The following is a 19,324-nucleotide window of genomic DNA, read 5'->3' as shown; positions in this document are numbered from 1 at the left end:
AGGTCACAAGACATCAGATTGTGATTGGCCAAATAAAAAGTTGCCTCGCGATTAGGTCGCGTCAAAGTCGCGCAAAGTCGCGCCAAAGTCGCGTCAAAGTCGCGCCAAAGTCGCGTCAAAGTCGCGCTGGAAGCGACGCTACTTTAGTGGTAGCGGCAGTGTGAACCAGCACTGAATGATCCAATGTTGACCTAAATGACTAATGATGATAAATAGAATCCACCTGTGTGTAATCAAGTCTCCGTATAAATGCACCTGCACTGTGATAGTCTCAGACGTTTAAAGCGCAGAGAGCATCATGAAGAACAAGGAACACACCAGGCAGGTCCGAGATACTGTTGTGGAGAAGTTTAAAGCCGGATTTGGATACAAAAAGATTTCCCAAGCTTTAAACATCCCAAGGAGCACTGTGCAAGCCATAATATTGAAATAGAAGGAGTATCAGACCACTGCATATCTACGAAGACCTGGCTGTCCCTCTAAACTTTCAGCTCATACAAGGAGAAGACTGATCAGAGATGCAGCCAAGAGGCCCAAGATCACTCTGGATGAACTGCAGAGATCTACAGCTGAGGTGGGAGACTCTGTCCATAGGACAACAATCAGTCGTATACTGTACAAATCTGGCCTTTATGGAAGAGTGGCAAGAAGAAAGCCATTTCTTAAAGATATCCATAAAAAGTGTCGTTTAAAGTTTGCCACAAGCCACCTGGGAGACACACCAAACATGTGGAAGAAGGTGCTCTGGTCAGATGAAACCAAAATCAAACTTTTTGGCAACAATGCAAAACGTTATGTTTGGCGTAAAAGCAACACAGCTCATCACCCTGAACACACCATCCCCACTGTCAAACATGGTGGTGGCAGCATCATGGTTTGGGCCTGCTTTTCTTCAGCGGGGACAGGGAAGATGGTTAAAATTGATGGGAAGATGGATGGAGCCAAATACAGGACCATTCTGGAAGAAAACCTGATGGAGTCTGCAAAAGACCTGAGACTGGGACGGAGATTTGTCTTCCAACAAGACAATGATCCAAAACATAAAGCAAAATCTACAATGGAATGGTTCACAAATAAACATATCCAGGTGTTAGAATGGCCAAGTCAAAGTCCAGACCTGAATCCAATCGAGAATCTGTGGAAAGATCTGAAAACTGCTGTTCACAAATGCTCTCCATCCAACCTCACTGAGCTCGAGCTGTTTTGCAAGGAGGAATGGGCAAAGTCTCTCGATGTGCAAAACTGATAGAGACATACCCCAAGCGACTTACAGCTGTAATCGCACCAAAAGGTGGCGCTACAAAGTATTAACTTAAGGGGGCTGAATAATTTTGCATGCCCAATTTTTCAGTTTTTTATTTGTTAAAGTTTGAAATATCCAATAAATTTCGTTCCACTTCATGATTGTGTCCCACTTGTTGTTGATTCTTCACAAAAAATTACAGTTTTATATCTTTATGTTTGAAGCCTGAAATGTGGCAAAAGGTTGCAAAGTTCAAGGGGGCTGAATTCTTTTGCAAGGCACTGTACAAACACACACACACTATATCACCAAAAGTATTGGGGCGCCTGCCTTTACATGGACATAATCTTTATTAACATCCCGGTCTTAGTCCGTAGGGGTTCGATATTGAGTTGGTCCACCCTGTGCAGCTATTGAGTTTGTCCACCCTGTGCAGCTATATCAGCCTCAACTCTTTTGGGAAGGCTTGCTACAAGGTTTAGGAGTGTGTCAATGTGAATGTTTGACTATTCTTCCAGAAGCGCATTTGTGAGGTCAGGCATTGATGCGAACAAGAAGGCCTGGCTTGCAGTCTCCGCTCTAATTCATCCCAAAGGTGTTCTTGCGGGTTCAGGTCAGGACTCTGTGCAGGCCAGTCAAGTTCTTCCACCCCAAACTGGCTCATCAATGTCTTTATGGACCTTGCTTTGTGCACTGGTCATTTAGTGTGGGGTGATTATGGAATAAGTATTGAACATGTTACCATGATTTTTTTTAGGTAAATATATTTTTAAAGGTACTATTGACATGACATTTTCACCACATGTCGGTAACAACCCATGCAATCCATACATACAAAGAAACCAAAATAAGTACGTTCAGAAATGAAGTTATGTGTAATAGAAAGGAATAACAAAGGGAAAAAGTATTGACCACGCTAACTGAAATGTATTTAATACTTTAACAAAATCCTTTATTGGTAATGACATCATCAAGATGCCACCTGTATGGAGAAACTAGTTGCTTCCATTGCTCGGGTGTGCTTTTGGCCCATTCTTCCACACAAACAGTCTTCAAATCTTAAAGGTTCCATGGGCCTCTTCTATGAACTCTGATCTTAAGTTTTTTCCATAGATTTTTCTATTGGATTCAAGTCAAGTGATTGGCTGGGCCATTTTAGCAGCTTTATTTTCTATTTTTGAAGCCAGTTGATAGTTTATTTGGCTTTGTGTTTGGGATCATTGTTTTGCTTAACCACTTGCCTACTGGGCACTTTTACCCCCTTCCTGCCCAGGCCAATTTTCAGCTTTCAGCGCTCTCATGCTTTGAATGACAATTGCGCGGTCATGCTACACTGTACCCATATGAAATTTTTATCATTTTTTTTTCACACAAATAGAGCTTTCTTTTGGTGGTTTTTTATCACCTCTGGGTTTTTTTATTTCTTACAAAAAAAAAAAGACAGAAAATTTTGAAAAAAAAAAGACAGAAAATTTTGAAAAACAAAAGTTTTTCTTATTTTCTGTCAGTAAATTTTGAAAATAAATACATTTTTCTCCTTCACCGATGTGCGCTGATAGGCGGCGCTGATAGGCGGCGCTGATAGGCGGCGCTGATAGGCGGCGCTGATAGGCTGCACTGATAGGCTGCACTGATAGGCTGCACTGATAGGCTGCACTGATAGGCTGCACTGATAGGCTGCACTGATGAGGTGGCACTGATGAGGAGGTACTAATATGCTGCACTGATAGGCGACACTGATGGGCACTGAGAGGTGGCACTGCTGGGCACTGATGGGTGGCACTGATGGACACTGACGGCGGCACTGATGAGCACTGATGGGCAGCACCTTCAGTGCCCACACTCAGTGCCCATAGTGCTGCTAGTCAGTGCCCATCACTGCCTAGATGAGCTGGCTCTGATGGGCACTGACTGGCAGCACTATGGGCACTGATTGTGGGCACTGTTGGCGGGCACTGTGGGCACTTATGGCAGTTTATAGTCTATATAAAAGGAATTTAGCAATGTGATAGGTTGTGTAACCATGAAATGTAAAACCACAAATGGCAACCTCCACAAGGCGATTAGAAGCTAAATCCAGTCAGAGCTGAAGTGTATAAAAGAAAAGAGGGGGACTCGAAGTGTAGCAATAGGGTAACATTTAGCAACTCACATGGTTGATGATTAAAGAGGCACATCTAAGTATGCAGGCATCCGGGGTAAAGATGTCCACATAGACCGTCATCCTCACTGCCGGTGTTCCGTTAGAATTACCTACCTGTTAGAAAAACCTACCCTCGTCACTTCCGGTTGCACGGCACTGTATGTAATTCGGCGTTTACATTAAAACAGCTGTGCTGCAATACGAGTGATCTCCACTCCTGTCCCTGTCACTTCCCTCATCTCGGCTAGTAAATATAAAAGCGGCGGCGGGTGTATGAGAACATAAATCACGGAGCCGAGACCCGCTTTTATATTTACTAGCCAAGATCAGGGGAGTCACAGGGACAGGAGCGGAGATGACATATTGCAGCACACTTGTTTTAATGTAAGCGTGGCGTGGGTTGGTTTTTTTCACGGACACCGTGATAATTTCCTACTAGTGCGCATGCGCACTAGTCAGGTCCTCAGCTCTTTTATTAGGTATCCGGGGCTGTGAGCATGCGCACTGCTGCACTGCTCAGCTGTTCCTGGCCGGAAGTGACGAGGGTAGGTTTTTCTCATGGGGTAGGTAATTCTCACGGAACACTGGCTCTCACCGTTGTCAGTCTGCAGTTGTGACCAGGAAGACTACCCTGCAGTAGAGCGATCTGAAAGCGAGGCTTGAAGCGCTCCTGGAGCGCAGCGTAGAAGGGATGGGGATGTGGAGGATGGTATACATGGACAGCTTTTTCCTGAATCCCTCTTACTTGCATGTGCCTCTTTTAATCATCAACTATGTGAGTTGCTAAATGTCGTACCTTCATTAAATGTAACCATATTGCTACACTTAGAGGCACCTCTCTTCTCTTTTATACTCTCTTGTGACATGGTGCTGCCTGTTTATCAAGTCAAAATTTATAACCAGATTTTGCTGTCTTGTAAAACGCTCTCAATCCAAGGTTTTAGTGTGTGTGTGTGTGTGTGTATATATATATATATATATATATATATATATATATATATATATATAAATAATGTTATGGATCTCATATACTGATGGGTTTTGTAAAGAGAGTCTAATATTGGACAAATGTCAGCTTGACTGTTTCAGATGCTTATTAATCATTTATGAGTAATATCTGCTTTTTACAAGGCAACCTGTCAGTGCTGTCTATACACCTATGCACTCATATACCGTAGTTATACTAATATGAAGAGCAGAAGCATGACATTTTATTTTGCGCGTATATATACCCAATCAACGATCAGCCGTAAAATGAAGACCACCCACCATAACCCGTCATGGCATGGACACCATTAGAGCTGTGGTATCTGGCACCAAGCAGTCAGTAGCAGATCCTTTAAGTCCTGTATGTTGCAAGGTGGGGCCTCCCTGGACCAGTTTTGTTTTTCCAGCATATCCCCACAGATGCTCAATAAGTCCCCGTTCACACTGGGGCGACCTGTGAGGCGACCTGGTCGCCTCACAGGTCGCCGTAGGTCACCTTCCATAGAGAAGCTGCGGACTCGTTCTAATAGGAGCGACACAAGTCGCTCCGACTTAGAAAAAGGGTCCGGAGCTTCTTTGGGGCGATTAGGAGCGACCGTCATAGACTTCAATGTTATGAAGTCCTTGCCGGCCGCTCCGAGGTCGCGGCGCGCTGCTCGCACTGCGACCTCGGAGGTCGCCCCGGGAAGTAGCGTCGCTGCTATGTGAACGGGGCCTTAGACTGAGGCCTGGAAAATTAGGAGGTAAAATCAACACCTCAACTTTGTTGTGTTCCTCAAACCATTCTTGAATTTATCAGTTCAGGCCACCTTCTTCCATTGCTCCGTGGTCCAATTCTGATGCTCAAGCTCCCATTATAGGAAGTTTTGGCTGTGGACATGGGTCAGCATGGGCACCCTGATTGGTCTGTAGCTACACTGCCTCATACACAACAAACTGCGATGTACTGCGTGTTCTGACGCCTGAACCAGCTTTAAAGATTTCAGAACTTTAATGTTCAGTAGCTCTTTTATTGGATTGGATTACACTGGCCAGCCTTCGTTTCCTACATGCATCAGTGGGCTTTGGCTGCCCAACATCTTGTTTCTGGTTTGCTAGTTTTTCATTTCTTGGACCATTTTTGGTTGGTTCTGACCATTGCAGACCAGGAATATGCCACAAGAGCTGCAGTTTTGGGGTTGCTGTGACTCAGTCATCTACCTATTACAATCTATCCCTTGTCAAAGTTGCTCAAATTCTAACGGTTGCCCATTTTTTTTCTGCTTTCAACACATTAATTTCAGGGACAACATGTCCACTTGCTGCCTAATATATCCCACCTACTTCCAGGTGTCATTGGAACAAGATCATCGATATTATTTGCGTTACCTGTTCGTGGTGGTAATGTTATAACTGATTTCTGTGTGTGTGTGTATATATATTATATATATATATATATATATATATATATATATATATATATATAGAGAGAGAGAGAGAGAGACATTTATTTATTTATAAATTTATTTTTTTAAGCTGTATGCAAGTAAAACATTCTATGCAGTTTGTAGGACAGTGCTTTGAATATCATTGATATTAAAGGGCTAGTTGGATCATGCATTGAATTCCAGCTTCCATGGGGATCCAACAGATATGGCACAAAAATGCACGTATCCAAGCTTGGCCAATGTAACTGTAAAAAATGCCATACCTAAACTTCATATTTAACTGATAAATCTTCCTTCTTGTCTTTTCAGTATAGGTTTCAAAACTGAAAAATTTAAGGTGTTAATGTCTGAAAATTCACAATAATACATGTGTTTTGTTTTCCAGGTTTGAAACATTTGAGATAAACAGCTTTGAGCAGTTCTGTATCAACTATGCCAATGAGAAGTTGCAGCAGCAGTTTAATCTGGTGAGTGGTCACTGACGTTACTGTCTGCTTGTCAAGCATGTAGGCCACCATTGCATACCATTTTCCGGGAAACAATGCAGCAGGTGAAGTCAGGGCTCAGAAACTCCATATTTGTACCAAGTCAGCGATACAAAATGTGTTGAAATGCTTGGAGCACCATATAAGTCGGGCAACTAGTATTTTTTAAAGGAAAGCACAGCAATAGCGGCCAACATTTTCCTTTATACAAATCTTATTCAAAGGTTAACTTCACTTTTGTGGGGAGAAAAAATAGCAAATAAAAAATATAGCATATAATTCCTACATAAGCCATTATGTCATTTAATGGTATTAAAAATTACTTTTCCTTTTCAATCTGCTGAGAAGTTATTTTCTGTAAAATTCTTTGAAATATGGCATTTTGGATGCCTTCCACACAAAGTCAGTGTTCAGAACTTCTCCAGAAATGTAATTTCCTGCTTGTGTGATTTGGCTCACTGAGTTTCCCAGAAGTCTGCTTTAACATACAAATATAATTGTAGGCATCCTCTGCAACAGAAATTTCATTTCTTGTGAGATGCTCCCTAAGGGTTATTTACTTCTTAAAGTGATATTAAAGGCAACTCTGGCTGTGATTGAAAACCAATGGCTCCCGCTTTTGTCTCAACCAATGAGGAGAGAGAGAGTCCCCATAGAGCCGAGGCTCTCATGCACATTGCTTGATCACAATGGGGCTCAGGTAAGTATTAGGGGAGGTTGGGGGTGCTTCTTCACAGAGAAGGTTTTTTACCTAAATGCATAGAATGCATGAAGGTAAACATCCTTGAGCCTTTAGAACCACTTTAAGGGATTCTGACCTTTCCTCATAAAAACACAGCAAGTGCATCAGCTTATTAACAATTGATTAGTCATTCCCATTTGCATTCACTTTGCACATTGACCACCAAATAAACAGCTTTTCTATATAGCAGAAACAGGTAGGAATCTGCAGCACAGCTTGTTAAAAATCTTTGCACTGTTCATAGATCACCCAGATGGCATTGTTTTTTTTTTCTCATCTGAAATGGAGTTGTTCTTTAAATTATATCATTTGGATAAACTAAAGAATTAGTAAAATCCTTGATTTTTTTTATCTGTGTGCCCTTGTGGAGATTTTCCTCCATTTTGACCTTCCAACAGAAAGTGAGAGAAAATCTATAGAAGAATAGAGGATGTTTGTGACCTTGTACAGTGCAATGTGTGATTAACAAGTGCCTACAGCTTCCTAGGTTCTAGTTACTGCCTTCTTCCAGCTAACGTATAGCCCTACAGTTGCTAGAGATGCTTGAAATTAGGGAAAATGCTTATAATTGCAGGATTATTTGTGGCCTACCCTTTTCTGTGCCTTCAGTGCTACATCTTTCTGTGGTGTATTAGTACAGTTTGCATTGGACCATAGCCCATAGTATGTAAATATGTCATTTAATTAAGTGCATGTATTCTATAGGACATATTAACCTTTTAGGGGTGGCTCTGTGTGACTTAGGGCTTAGAGGCAATCCATTCAGGACTGCAAGTTTTTTAGGCAGACCTGAATGGAAAATCCATGTATTCCTATGGACCAGTGGGTGTAAACGGATTTACATCCGCCTACCTCCAAACTGATTTGGCCCGCTAAAAGAGAAGCTGAAGGGAATCCATTCTCCTCCTTCTAGGCGGCTCGGTTTGGAGGGCATCCGGGTGTAAACGGGCACCCGAATGCCCTCCAATCCGATCCGCCTAGACGGAGGGGAATGGATGGAGCAGATCAGGCTGTGTCCATGTCTGCTCTGCATAAACAGAGTGCACAGGGACCTGTCATCCGCACGCTGTGCTCTGCTCAGCAGGGGATTAGCGGACGGATCTCCTGCTGAGCAAATCAGATTCCGCCCCATGTGAAAGGGACCTGAGTTTCTACTTTTTAGTTGTGTTTGACATCTACCTTTACATTGGAGAAATAACTGGAAAGCTGAATGAGAATAACATCTTCATTAGGCTGGGTTCACACTAGCCCGCACAGTGCATTCCGTTTGCTGGTGTGGGAATCGTTGCGACCTGCAACCACCCGCAGCGGAGTGACACTGTTCTTTCGAAACGCATGGGAGTGCCATTCATTGTGAATGGCGACCCCAGGCATCTCAGCATGCAGTGTGATCATGGGTAGGGAAACCGCAGGGAAACTGAATGGTCAAAAAGACCATGCGGTTTCCCTGCGGCTGTGTTTTTAAAAAAAATGCATGCACCTCTTTTTTACGTTTTACATGGCATAGCAGCCCATTCAAATGAACTAGTGTGAACCTAGGGTTATGGCCCTGATCGTGTATTTTATGTTTGTATTGTACTGTGTATTATTATTGTAAAGCTCGTCGGAATGTCCTTTTAAATGCGTTTTTCACACATTCACATGATTGCTGTTTTGCATTTTCATTCTTATATTTTATATAGAGATTGTACAGATTTGTAAAGTCAGTGGATTTCTGTATATCAGGCAGTTCTTTAGCAACCCTACTAAAAATCAAATGAGATGAACATAAGCAATCTGATAGTTTTAGCAAGGGTGAGCAGACAGATAAGATAAGATGAGTGAAGTGTGGTCATTGCAGGAATCATTTCTGTTGAAATCAGTACGTGGATCCCTTTTAGCATTTAGACATTTATGGTATATTGTATATATCACACTATGTTTTAATTTCCTCATTACTTTTTGCAATTGGTATCTTTTTTTTTTTTTTTTTTTTTTTTTACTGTATTTGACAACATACCTGTCAAATAAGTCTTCTCTGAATTTTACCCAAGGCCTACACCTGTATTATGCAGTTTTACATTCCTTTGAACGCATTTTTTCTGCTTTGTGTGCAGCATGTGTTTAAGTTGGAACAAGAGGAGTACATGAAAGAACAAATCCCATGGACCTTAATTGACTTTTATGACAACCAGCCCTGCATCAACCTCATAGAAGCCAAAATGGGTATCCTGGACCTACTTGATGAAGAATGTAAGGTAGGAGGGCCATCTGTCTTCAGTGTATCACAAGACTAAAAGTAGCATACTGAGAAATCTGATAGACACTGCTCTGGAAAGCCAAAGAAGCTTTATCTACAGCTGTCATGCCGTGGCATGAATCCAAATCTATCCATGTCCGTTTTGATTTAGTGTTGTATTAATTTGGTCTGTATTTTGATTTACCTCTAGAACAGACAAAGGGAAACATACTGAAAACATTAACAAAAGCCGATTTATATGAACAGAATTGGTTCAAGGTTTAGTACCCCCAGTGCAAGTCATTATTTTGCGTGGTATGAACCACTGCCTGATGGTACACATACATTAGACCTATATGGTGTCCTAAGAGGGAGCAGATGACAAATACAGGAGCACTTAAAGTGCTTTTTGCAGCTTTAAATCATACTTATGTATATATTTGAATTATAAGCCTCTGAAATTAAAAATGAACGAAGCATATCCTTCTATAGTGTGTACTTGCCTCCAAAGCACTGAGTTTGATTTATGTCTCCTCTTTTAATCATAAGTTATCTGCATGAGTCACTTCTGATAGACTATTCTGACACCAGATCCTACCAGGAGACACCCCCCCCCCACCAATCAAGCACACTGGTGATTGACCACCACAGCTGTGCGGAGACTGCGTAAGAGGGTTGTGGTCTCCCTCAGGTCTCAGATTACACACACCGCTCCCTTGCTCTATGCTTTTCAGTGTATGACATCAGATACCTGCCTCCTGGAGCCAGAAATGCTGTCTAAATTCGGTGAATGGCTGTAGAGGAGAGAGGGCTGCAGATAAACAGGTACGGCTTATGTAGGAGATTTTTTTTCATATCTTCTAAGGCTTCACTGGGTATATGTAATGTTGCAAATATACCAGGTTTAAACATGAAGTGTTCTTTACATTTTTATTCTGTTTTCTTTGAAAAATAATTCAATTGCATTTTATTTTGCAGATGCCCAAAGGTTCAGATAACACTTGGGCCCAGAAATTATACAATACCCACCTCAAGACCTGCTCGTTGTTTGAAAAACCACGTTTGTCTAACGTAGCTTTTATTATCCAGCACTTTGCAGACAAGGTAAAAATAAGAATGTTATCTGATCTAGTTAGTCCGTGGCCACAGTCCTGTCTAATATTCTGACTATGAATTTTATTCTTTGTTGGGCACACCTGGGTGGTTACATGTGGTCGTTTTCAGTTGGGGTCCTAGGGACCCCCATGCAAGAGCAAAGCCCCCCCCCCACTACCACCATTCAGTAAATAGCCAAGTAAAATAAGTAACAATTGACATATTTAATAGTTCACTAGTCCCAGCACCATGAGAAGGACACCTAAATTCCAGAGGGCCATTTTGCAGCTGCACAGTCTTTATAAAGGGTATGTCTGCCCCTGGTTGTTGTATGTATTTTAAGGATGCCATGTAGATATAGTTTGTGCTTTGTCATATGTACATACATTTAGGATTGTGACTGTGCACTGGCATTTGTTACTCAATGGTTCTTTTGCAAGCTCTGTTGCAGGATATAATTCTGGTGGTAGATAAAATATACATTATCTACAGGATAACTCCTTATCTTTTTCTGCCATCAAAAGCAAGCTGCCAAGCAGAGCTTTATTTAGTGTCATGGTGCATCTGTTTTAAACAGTGATGCTTAAGTGTTGGGTTTGGGGAACATTTAAGAGTTGTATATACATTGTACCAATGTGGTGCTACAACCTATCCAAAATAGAAAAGAAAAAGCTCCATGTGTGCCTAAACCACAGCTACAAAAACTGTTGAGTAAATATCAAAACTAAAAGGTTGGCAACTATTTGTAATGTGCTCTAAAATCCTGTTTATTACAGCTTCATTAAGAGTACAGAAAAGTCCCAATGTACAAGTGGTTGAAGCGTTTCATCCTGGGTGGGCTTTAGTCATAACTGTTATGACTAAAGCCCACCAGGGCTGCAAGGCGTCAACCTCTTCTGCATTGGGACAGTTTTGTACTCTTTACGAAGCTGTAATAAACAGGATTTTAGAGTGTATCACACGTAGCTTCCAACCTTTTTGTTTGGATATTTACTTAAAAGATGTATACAATGTCCTTTAAAAGTAGAATTTCAACCTAAACCCTACTAGTCCTAAAAATTCTCCCTCCCTGCTCTTAACACCTATGCTTAGCTGACTAACCTTTGTAAAAAAGAGGTATATGCTTACTTGTTTTCAGACCACTCTGGTGCAGTCATGTGATCTCCTGTGTCAGCCATCAGCAACTGCAGGGGAGAGAAAAGAACCCCCGACAATGGCTGAGAAAGCCTGGATTAATGACTTTTCTTCCTCTCTGCTGGCTGGCACAGGGGAGTCAGATCACATGAACGGATTAGAGCGGGCTGAAAATAGGTTAGTATATACTATACATGAAATCAGATTGGTATTATAAGCAAACTTATTGAGTGTATTATTACAAAGGGGTATATATCCTATATCCTTAATATACACTGCTCGAAAAAATTAAAGTAACACTTTGAAAACACATAAGATCTTATTGGGAAAAAATATCATGCTGGGTATCTATACTGATATGGACTGGGTAATGTGTTAGGAACAAAAGGATGCCACATCATTTGATGGAAATTAAAATAATCAACCTACAGAAGGCTGAATTCAAAGAAACCCCGAAAATCAAGTGAAAAAATGATGCAGCAGGCTAGTCTATTCTGCTGAAACCTCGTTGCAGCAACTCAAAATGGTACTCAATAGTTTGTATGACCCCCAAGTGCTTGTATGCATGCTTAACAACATTGGGTCATGCTCCTAATGAGGTGACAGATGGCATCCTGGGGTATTTTCTCCCAGATCTAGACCAGGGCATCACTGAGCTCCTGAACTGACTGCGGTGCAACCTGGTGGCGTCGGATGGATCGAACCATGATGTCCCAGAGGTGTTCTATTGGATTTAGGTCAGGCGAGCGTGGGGGCCATTCAATGATATCAATTCCTTCATTCTCCTGGAACTGGTTGCATACTATCTCCACATGAGACAAAGAATTGAACCGAGGTTCAGAAGGTGGGACTTTAAATGAGGCTCTACCTAATAGGGGCAAGATGCCTCCATCCCTATTCATGTTGAATATGAGGGGAATATCATAGCAAAACAATAAATCTATATACAATATATCTCCACATGAGGCCGGGCATTGTTGTGCACCAGGGGGAACCCAGGACCCACTGCACCAGTGTAGGATCTGACAACGGGTCCAAGAATTTCATCCCGATACCTATTGGCAGTCAGGGTGCCATTGTCTAGCTTGTAGAGGTCTGTGCGTCCCTCCATGGATATGCCTCCCCAGACCATCACTGACCCACCACCAAACCAGTCATGCTAAACGATGTTACAGACAGCATAATGTTCTCCATGGCTTCTCCAGACTCTTTCACATCTGTCACATGTGCTCATCTGTGAAAAGCACAGGGTGGCGGACCTGCCAATTCTGGTGTTCAAAGGCAAATGCCAATCGAGGTGCTGGGTAGTGAGCACAGGATCCACTAGATGGCGCTGGGCCCTCTAGTTACCATCATGAACTCTGTTTCTGATTGTTTAGTCAGAGATATTCACACCAGTGGCCTGCTGGAGGGCATTTTGGAGGGCTCTGGCAGTGCTCATTCTGTTCCTTCTTGCACAAAGGAGCAGATACCGGTCCTGCTGATGGGTTAAGGACCTTCTACGGCCTTTGTCCAGCTCTCCTAGAGTAACTGCCTGTCTCCTGGAATCTCCTCCATGCTCTTGCGACTGTGCTGAGAGACACAGCAAACCTTCTGGCAATGGCACTTATGGATGTGCCATCCTGGAGGAGTTGGACTGCCTTTGCAACCTCTATAGGGTTCAGGAATCACCTCATGCTACCAGTAGTGACATTGACCCCAGCCAAAAGCAAAACTAGTGAAAAACAGTCAGAAAAGTAAAAAAAAAATGTCAGTGGTCTCCACCTGTAAAATCATTCCTGTTTTCAAGGTTGTCTCATTGTTGCCCATCTAGTGGACTTGTTAATTTCATTAACACCAAAGCCAGGAGTTTATTTGACTTGACCTTTAATTTTTTTGAGCAGTATAAACACAATATCCAAAATGTTAATACACCGTGGACTACAATTACACGAAAGAAGAAAAAGGTATGCTGTAAATGACATTCATAAATAATCAAGTCTCTCAGGTGTGGGTATATATTTTCATCCATGATGTGCACCCCACACCAATAAATGATATCCTTCTGTGTTTCACTAATATTCATCTGTGCTCTCAGAACTCTCATCTTGATAGCTTATAAGTAAGCATAATGCCCCGCACACACGCGTCGATAGTTGGCCGTGAATTTTCGGCCAACGTCCGATCGGCCGTTTTTCGGCTTGTTAGTATGATGCTTCCGACAACCGACTCCGACTTTTCGGCCGAAAAAAATCTGGTGTGCAGGCTATAAATTTTTTGTTGGCCGTCAACAGAACGGCCGATTTTCCGTCAGTCAGTACAGATTTCGGCAGACAAAATCTGATGAGCAAGACTGGGCATGCTCAGAGATGAAAAAACACACGGAAAGTAAACCATCAAATGACATCACTTCTGAAGTAGATTTTTGTTGGCCGAGAAAATTTGTGTGCAGTCTAGAGCACATTTCAACCAACCCACCAGCACTGGAAAAAGTCGGCCGATCGGTCGGCCGATAATCGTTGCGTGTGTACGAGGCATAAGTCTGTCCCAGGATTCTCCAATTACTGGTCCTCCAGCTCTTCCTGCCAACTAGGGACTCCGTATTATACTTTCCCAGTAGTCTGGTGGAAATAAGGGTAGGGTGCCTTTAAGACCTAATATTCATGCTGTGAGATCCGCCTTGACCATAGCATAATAAGATCTAAAAATGCCTCCCATAGCATAGAAAAACTTGTCAAATGTTTTATTAATATTTAGAAATTCACCTACACTTTTAAAACCTGTGATAAAGCATAAAATGATACATGAGTACCGGAAAATGCTTCCGCTTACGTCACTTACGGTTCTACACCTGCCTCCGCTCACACCCCACGCGTCATCGTCACATGACTTCTTTCAGGAGATAAAAGTGTAGGTGCATTTCTAATAGTAATAAAATGATTGGCAAGTTTTACTAAACTATGGAAGGCATTTTTTACGTGCTATAATAATATGCGCAAGGCAGATCTCGCTTCCTGCCCACTAGGGACTCACTATATAATTATCCCAGTACTCCGGTGGAAATTAGGGTAGATGGCCTTGAAAACCTTCTAATATTCATGCTGGTAAGTTTTACTATGCTATGAGTGGCATTTTTATAACATTAGTTTGCTTATAATAGTTTATTGAATATTCATTAGCAGTGCAGGACCCAAATCTCATTTCATTTGTAGCATTTATAGTTGTGTGAGCACTGTTGGGTTCTTCTACTTCTCTAGTATTTCCTTTTTTGATTTATAATACACACACTTCATTTTAAATGATATTGGCAATGCAGAAGTACAGCTATTTTATATATATATATATATACATGTTTTTTTACACATTGCTCAGCACAGGTGTTAGGAGGGGGCTGCATTTTTAGGACTAGCTAGGTTTTAGCTTCAATTCTACTTTAACATGAGAAGAACCATCAAAGCACATGCTTTCCTGTAAATTCTAATTTCTAACCCAATCTATATCTAAATGTATAATATAGGGGCTATTCATAGTAAGATTAGCTGACCCCCCCCCCCCCCTAAACCAGACACCCCAAATACAAACTTTTTTTTATGCCTGAGTGTTGTGAAATAATAACTTTGCGGGGTTACATTTTGTGGGCACATAAAAAATATATTGTGTTAGAATTATTATTCCTTTTGTAACGCTATAACTATAATAATGTCTACTTCAGGTTGAATATCAGTGTGAAGGTTTTCTTGAAAAGAACAAGGATACGGTGTTTGAAGAGCAAGTTAAAGTCTTGAAAGCCAGTAAGGTTGGTGAAGCATGATTCTTATAATCGTTGTTCCAGGAAAATAGAGATTTTCTTTTTCTAAATGTTCTATTTAGGGTGTATCTTTATTAGGACATCACTTATAAGTATCATACATTCATACAGTCTTTCTTTATCACATGCTAGTTCATCATTGGGAAGGAGATATCATTGACATCATCTCAACCACCCAACTGTATGTTCTTGTAGATTAATCTGTGTAAATGTCATTCTGCAGCCTTGATAGTTACCATCATGTGATGTATCTCCTAGCGTAGAGTAGCGTAGAGTAGGCCCTCTTGTGGGCCACATAATCACTTGTGAGGCCTTTAAAAATGTGTTTTCTTCACTGACTTTATAATTTAGATAACAGGTGTGCACAAAACTTTAAAGTAAATAAGTATATCAGGTTGTTTGCTAATTTGTAGTATGCATCATTTAATAAATTAGATGTATTGGTTTGCACTTTAAAATGCTAGTTTTCTGAAAAGTGTGAGGAAGTTTACTACATTTCTAAAGATGCCAGGTACCTTAAAGTGGAACTTTAGTTAGAAAATTAGGCCCATTTTGCAGGTAAAGCTATGTAAAACATCAGAGGCGTAACTAGAACCTTCAGGGCCCTGATGCAAGAAACCATGAAGGGCCCCCCAGACCCCTGGCCGGGGCCCTTACCTTCAAGCCCAGGGCTCTTCCCACTAATCCTGGGGCTCTTTACACGCGTTGCATGGCCTTTTATTACGGTCCCGCAGCAGGATTCTTTCACAAGTTCTGCAGTGGGCCCCCTTCCTGCAATCTTGTGGGCCCCCTTCCTGCAATCTTGGGGCCTCCCCACAGTGGTGCAATGCCAGGGTCCGGTCGCAAGTGTGACCTTTGCGATCCTGGAAGTTCTCCCACTGGTTTGCTACCGGGCCCCCTGGAGCATGGGGCCCGGTAGCGATTGCAACCTCTGTAGTTACGCCCCTGTAAAACATTAAAAATAAGTGCCTATACTGTTTAAATCCAGTAATACACTGTCTCACCCTGCTCTGCACATGCTCAGTTGCTTTCTATTTTTAGGCACTGCCAAGTTTGTAGAGGCAGATCTGCTGACAGCCCTAAAGCAGAATTAAACCCTCCTATCCTTTACAGCCAAGGAAGATGCTTCTGTTTGATCTGCAACTGCCATGGTGCTGCACATGTGATCAGTTATGACACCAGCCATTGGATGGTTTGACAGTTTGGTTGAGGACATAAGCAAATGTCACAGTTAACAATCCTGGAATTCCAAGAATGTAACTGTTTTTTCAAACCGTTAAATTGAAGGGTTTAGTTCTGCTTTATGATTTAATGCTGTTAAGGGGCTCTGGGCTTCAGGAAAATGGCAGCCTCCAGCAAGAAGAAACCGTAGCAATACTGGAGACAATTTACACAGCACATACCAATTTTTATAGATATAAGATAACTATACTAGTGTATCTCCCCGCACCTCGGAAAAGGTTTTGTTTAAATATAAGATAAAAATATAAAAATATGTGTGTAATTAGTGAGATATAAATATAAAAATATATATTGTGTGGCAGCAGCTGTAGATTTAAAATGGTATGTTAGAAAAATAGCCTAGGCTATATACAGCGCTTGCCGCAGAAAAACAATTAACTTAATGTATGTGAACAATGTTGAAAAGTTATCTTTACAATATAAAAGTGAAAATACAAATCAATTAAACACATGAAAATTAATAAAAAGTTCAAAGGAATTGATAAATAGATAAATAAGTCTTTTCCAGTGGTGATCAATATATGTGAATAAAATAAATGTAAAATTCAATAAATAAAGTCTTTTCAAGTGGTGATCAGGTGCAAAGTGCTTCGTGCTCAATAAATAAAAGTTTGTGACTTTCGTGACGTGGATTCCTCTTTTCCTGTGGCTTGTGGTAGAAATAAATGACTTACCAGAATTGTTGGGTCCTATGTGCTGTATAGCACTAGGACCTACAGCGCTTGGAGACCGTTCAGGCCGGATTGGGGATCCCCTTTGTGGATGATCCTGGTGGGATACAGGTTAGGTTCCTCCTTACCTGATCTCGATCCTCAGGATATGGGGTTAAAAGAAAGGTTCCAGATAGTGTATTATCGATTTAAACGTTTATTCATCAAATATTCATAAAAATCGGAGCGAAGAAAGACTAAAACCAAGTTTGCAGGCAAAGAAACCGCTTACAAACACCTCCTAGCAGAGTGGCGAGCGGAGTGTCCCGGCTTGCATTCCACGTGGTGAGTAGCGTGCTGACGTGCGTTTCGTCACTTCCTGTGACGTTTTCAAAAGGTAGCTTGGAGGTTTAGTCTTTCTTCGCTCCGATTTTTATGAATATTTGATGAATAAACGTTTAAAACGATAATACACTATCTGGAGCCTTTCTTTTAACCCCATATCCTGAGGATCGGGTAAGGAGGAACCTAACCTGTATCCCACCAGGATCATCCACAAAGGGGCTCCCCAATCCAGCCTGAATGGCCTCCAAGCGCTGTAGATCCTAGTGCTATACAGCACATAGGACCCAACAATTCTGGTAAGTCATTTATTTCTACCACAAGCCACAGGAAAAGAGGAATCCACATCACGAAAGTCACAAAATTTTATTTATTGAGCACGAAGCACTTTGCACCTGATCACCACTTGAAAAGACTTTATTTATTGAATTTTACATTTATTTTATTCACATATATTGATCACCACTGGAAAAGACTTATTTATCTATTTATCAATTCCTTGGAACTTTTTATAAATTTTCATGTGTTTAATTGATTTGTATTTTCACTTATACTGTAAAGATACGTTTTCAACATTGTTCACATACATTAAGTTAATTGTTTTTCTGCGGCAAGCGCTGTATATAGCCTAGGCTATTTTTCTAACATACCAATTTTTGTAGCATAATTATTATTGTGGAATGTATGTTCCTTGCTAAAGAACGTTATTTTCTATCCAGTTTTTATGGGTAAATTTACACTTTAAAGCGGAATTCCGCCTTCCCCTCCACCCCCTCCAAAAATCAAAATTCAGCAGCTACACATACTGTAGCTCCTGACTTTTAATATTAGGACACTTACCTGTCCTGGAGTCCAGCGATGTGGGCACCGCAGCCAATGTTTCTTCCATTGGCTGTCTGATGCTGCCGCCGCCATTGCCGGTAAGGGAACCCGGCAGTAAAGCCTTGCGGCTTCACAGGCTGGTCCCTACTCCGCATGCGCGAAGCGCACTGCGCATTCCTATTGGCGCTGCGGTGGGGGAAGGAGGAGGGGGCCAAACGTCCGAGGGACAGCGCCGCGGCGCCGTATCCCAGAAGTGGGGAAGGGTACTGTCAAAAACATTTACCCGTTCCCCCCTCCCCCCTGAAAGGTGCCAAATGTGGCGCCGGAGGGGGGGGGGAGCAAAAGAGCGGAAGTTCCACTATTGGGTGGAACTCCGCTTTAAGCTGGCATTAGATGATTGTTTTCTTCTGGTGGGCTGAACGAAAATAAAGAGCTGATTCCTCCATCCACACAATTTAGGTGGATAGAGAAATCCTCCCCACTGAGAAATTGTTTTCAGAAAGCAGGGACTCTCCACTATCAGAATGCACTCTTCAGCAGCTGTAGCTAGCTGATTGAGAGAAGTTTTTCACCATTTCTGTTCAACAGAAGTCAATCGTTAAAGTATCAATGGCCATACATGGATTGAAATTTGGCCAGTCTCTGCTGAACCAGTCAAATTTCGATCAATCTAGAACCACCTTTAGTCCACAGTTGCAGCCATGAGCTTGTTTTAATCACTATTATAGTAAAGGGAAAAATTGTGTGTGTGTGTGTGTATATATATATATATATATATATATGTGTATATATATATATATATAAAAAAAAAAACAATATGCCATATTGATCTGCTATGTGCAATGTTTTGTTCAGAGCAGCCGCTATCCCCCTCGTCTTGGGTCCCCCACCAGTGCTCTTCCCCCCGCATAGTGCCCTCATGTTGGCTTGCTCCTGGGCCGCACTCTGTGTGTCCATTGATACACACAGTGTGGCTCAGCCTCACCCCCTGCTCCCTCCTCACTGGC

General features: G+C 41.7%; 1 protein-coding gene across 5 annotated transcripts in view; it reads left to right on the top strand.

Annotated features, from left to right (window-relative positions):
• MYO5A (myosin VA) overlaps positions 1 to 19,324 on the top strand; it is a 391,043-nt gene that overhangs the window by 245,811 nt on the left and 125,908 nt on the right. For all 5 annotated transcript variants that reach the window (XM_082256683.1, XM_082256682.1, XM_082256681.1 and 2 more), the window contains 4 exons: positions 6,186 to 6,267; positions 9,124 to 9,264; positions 10,224 to 10,349; positions 15,166 to 15,249. In XM_082256683.1, coding sequence (XP_082112809.1) covers positions 6,186 to 6,267; positions 9,124 to 9,264; positions 10,224 to 10,349; positions 15,166 to 15,249 — 433 coding nt within the window. The remainder of the gene's footprint in view (positions 1 to 6,185; positions 6,268 to 9,123; positions 9,265 to 10,223; positions 10,350 to 15,165; positions 15,250 to 19,324) is intronic.

The sequence above is a fragment of the Pelophylax lessonae genome, assembly GCF_965119305.1.
Source record: "Pelophylax lessonae genome assembly, chromosome: 4".
NCBI classification, from domain to species: Eukaryota; Metazoa; Chordata; class Amphibia; order Anura; family Ranidae; genus Pelophylax; species Pelophylax lessonae.
Note: the sequence above shows the minus strand (reverse complement) of the source record. Positions and strands in the feature narration are given on the sequence as shown.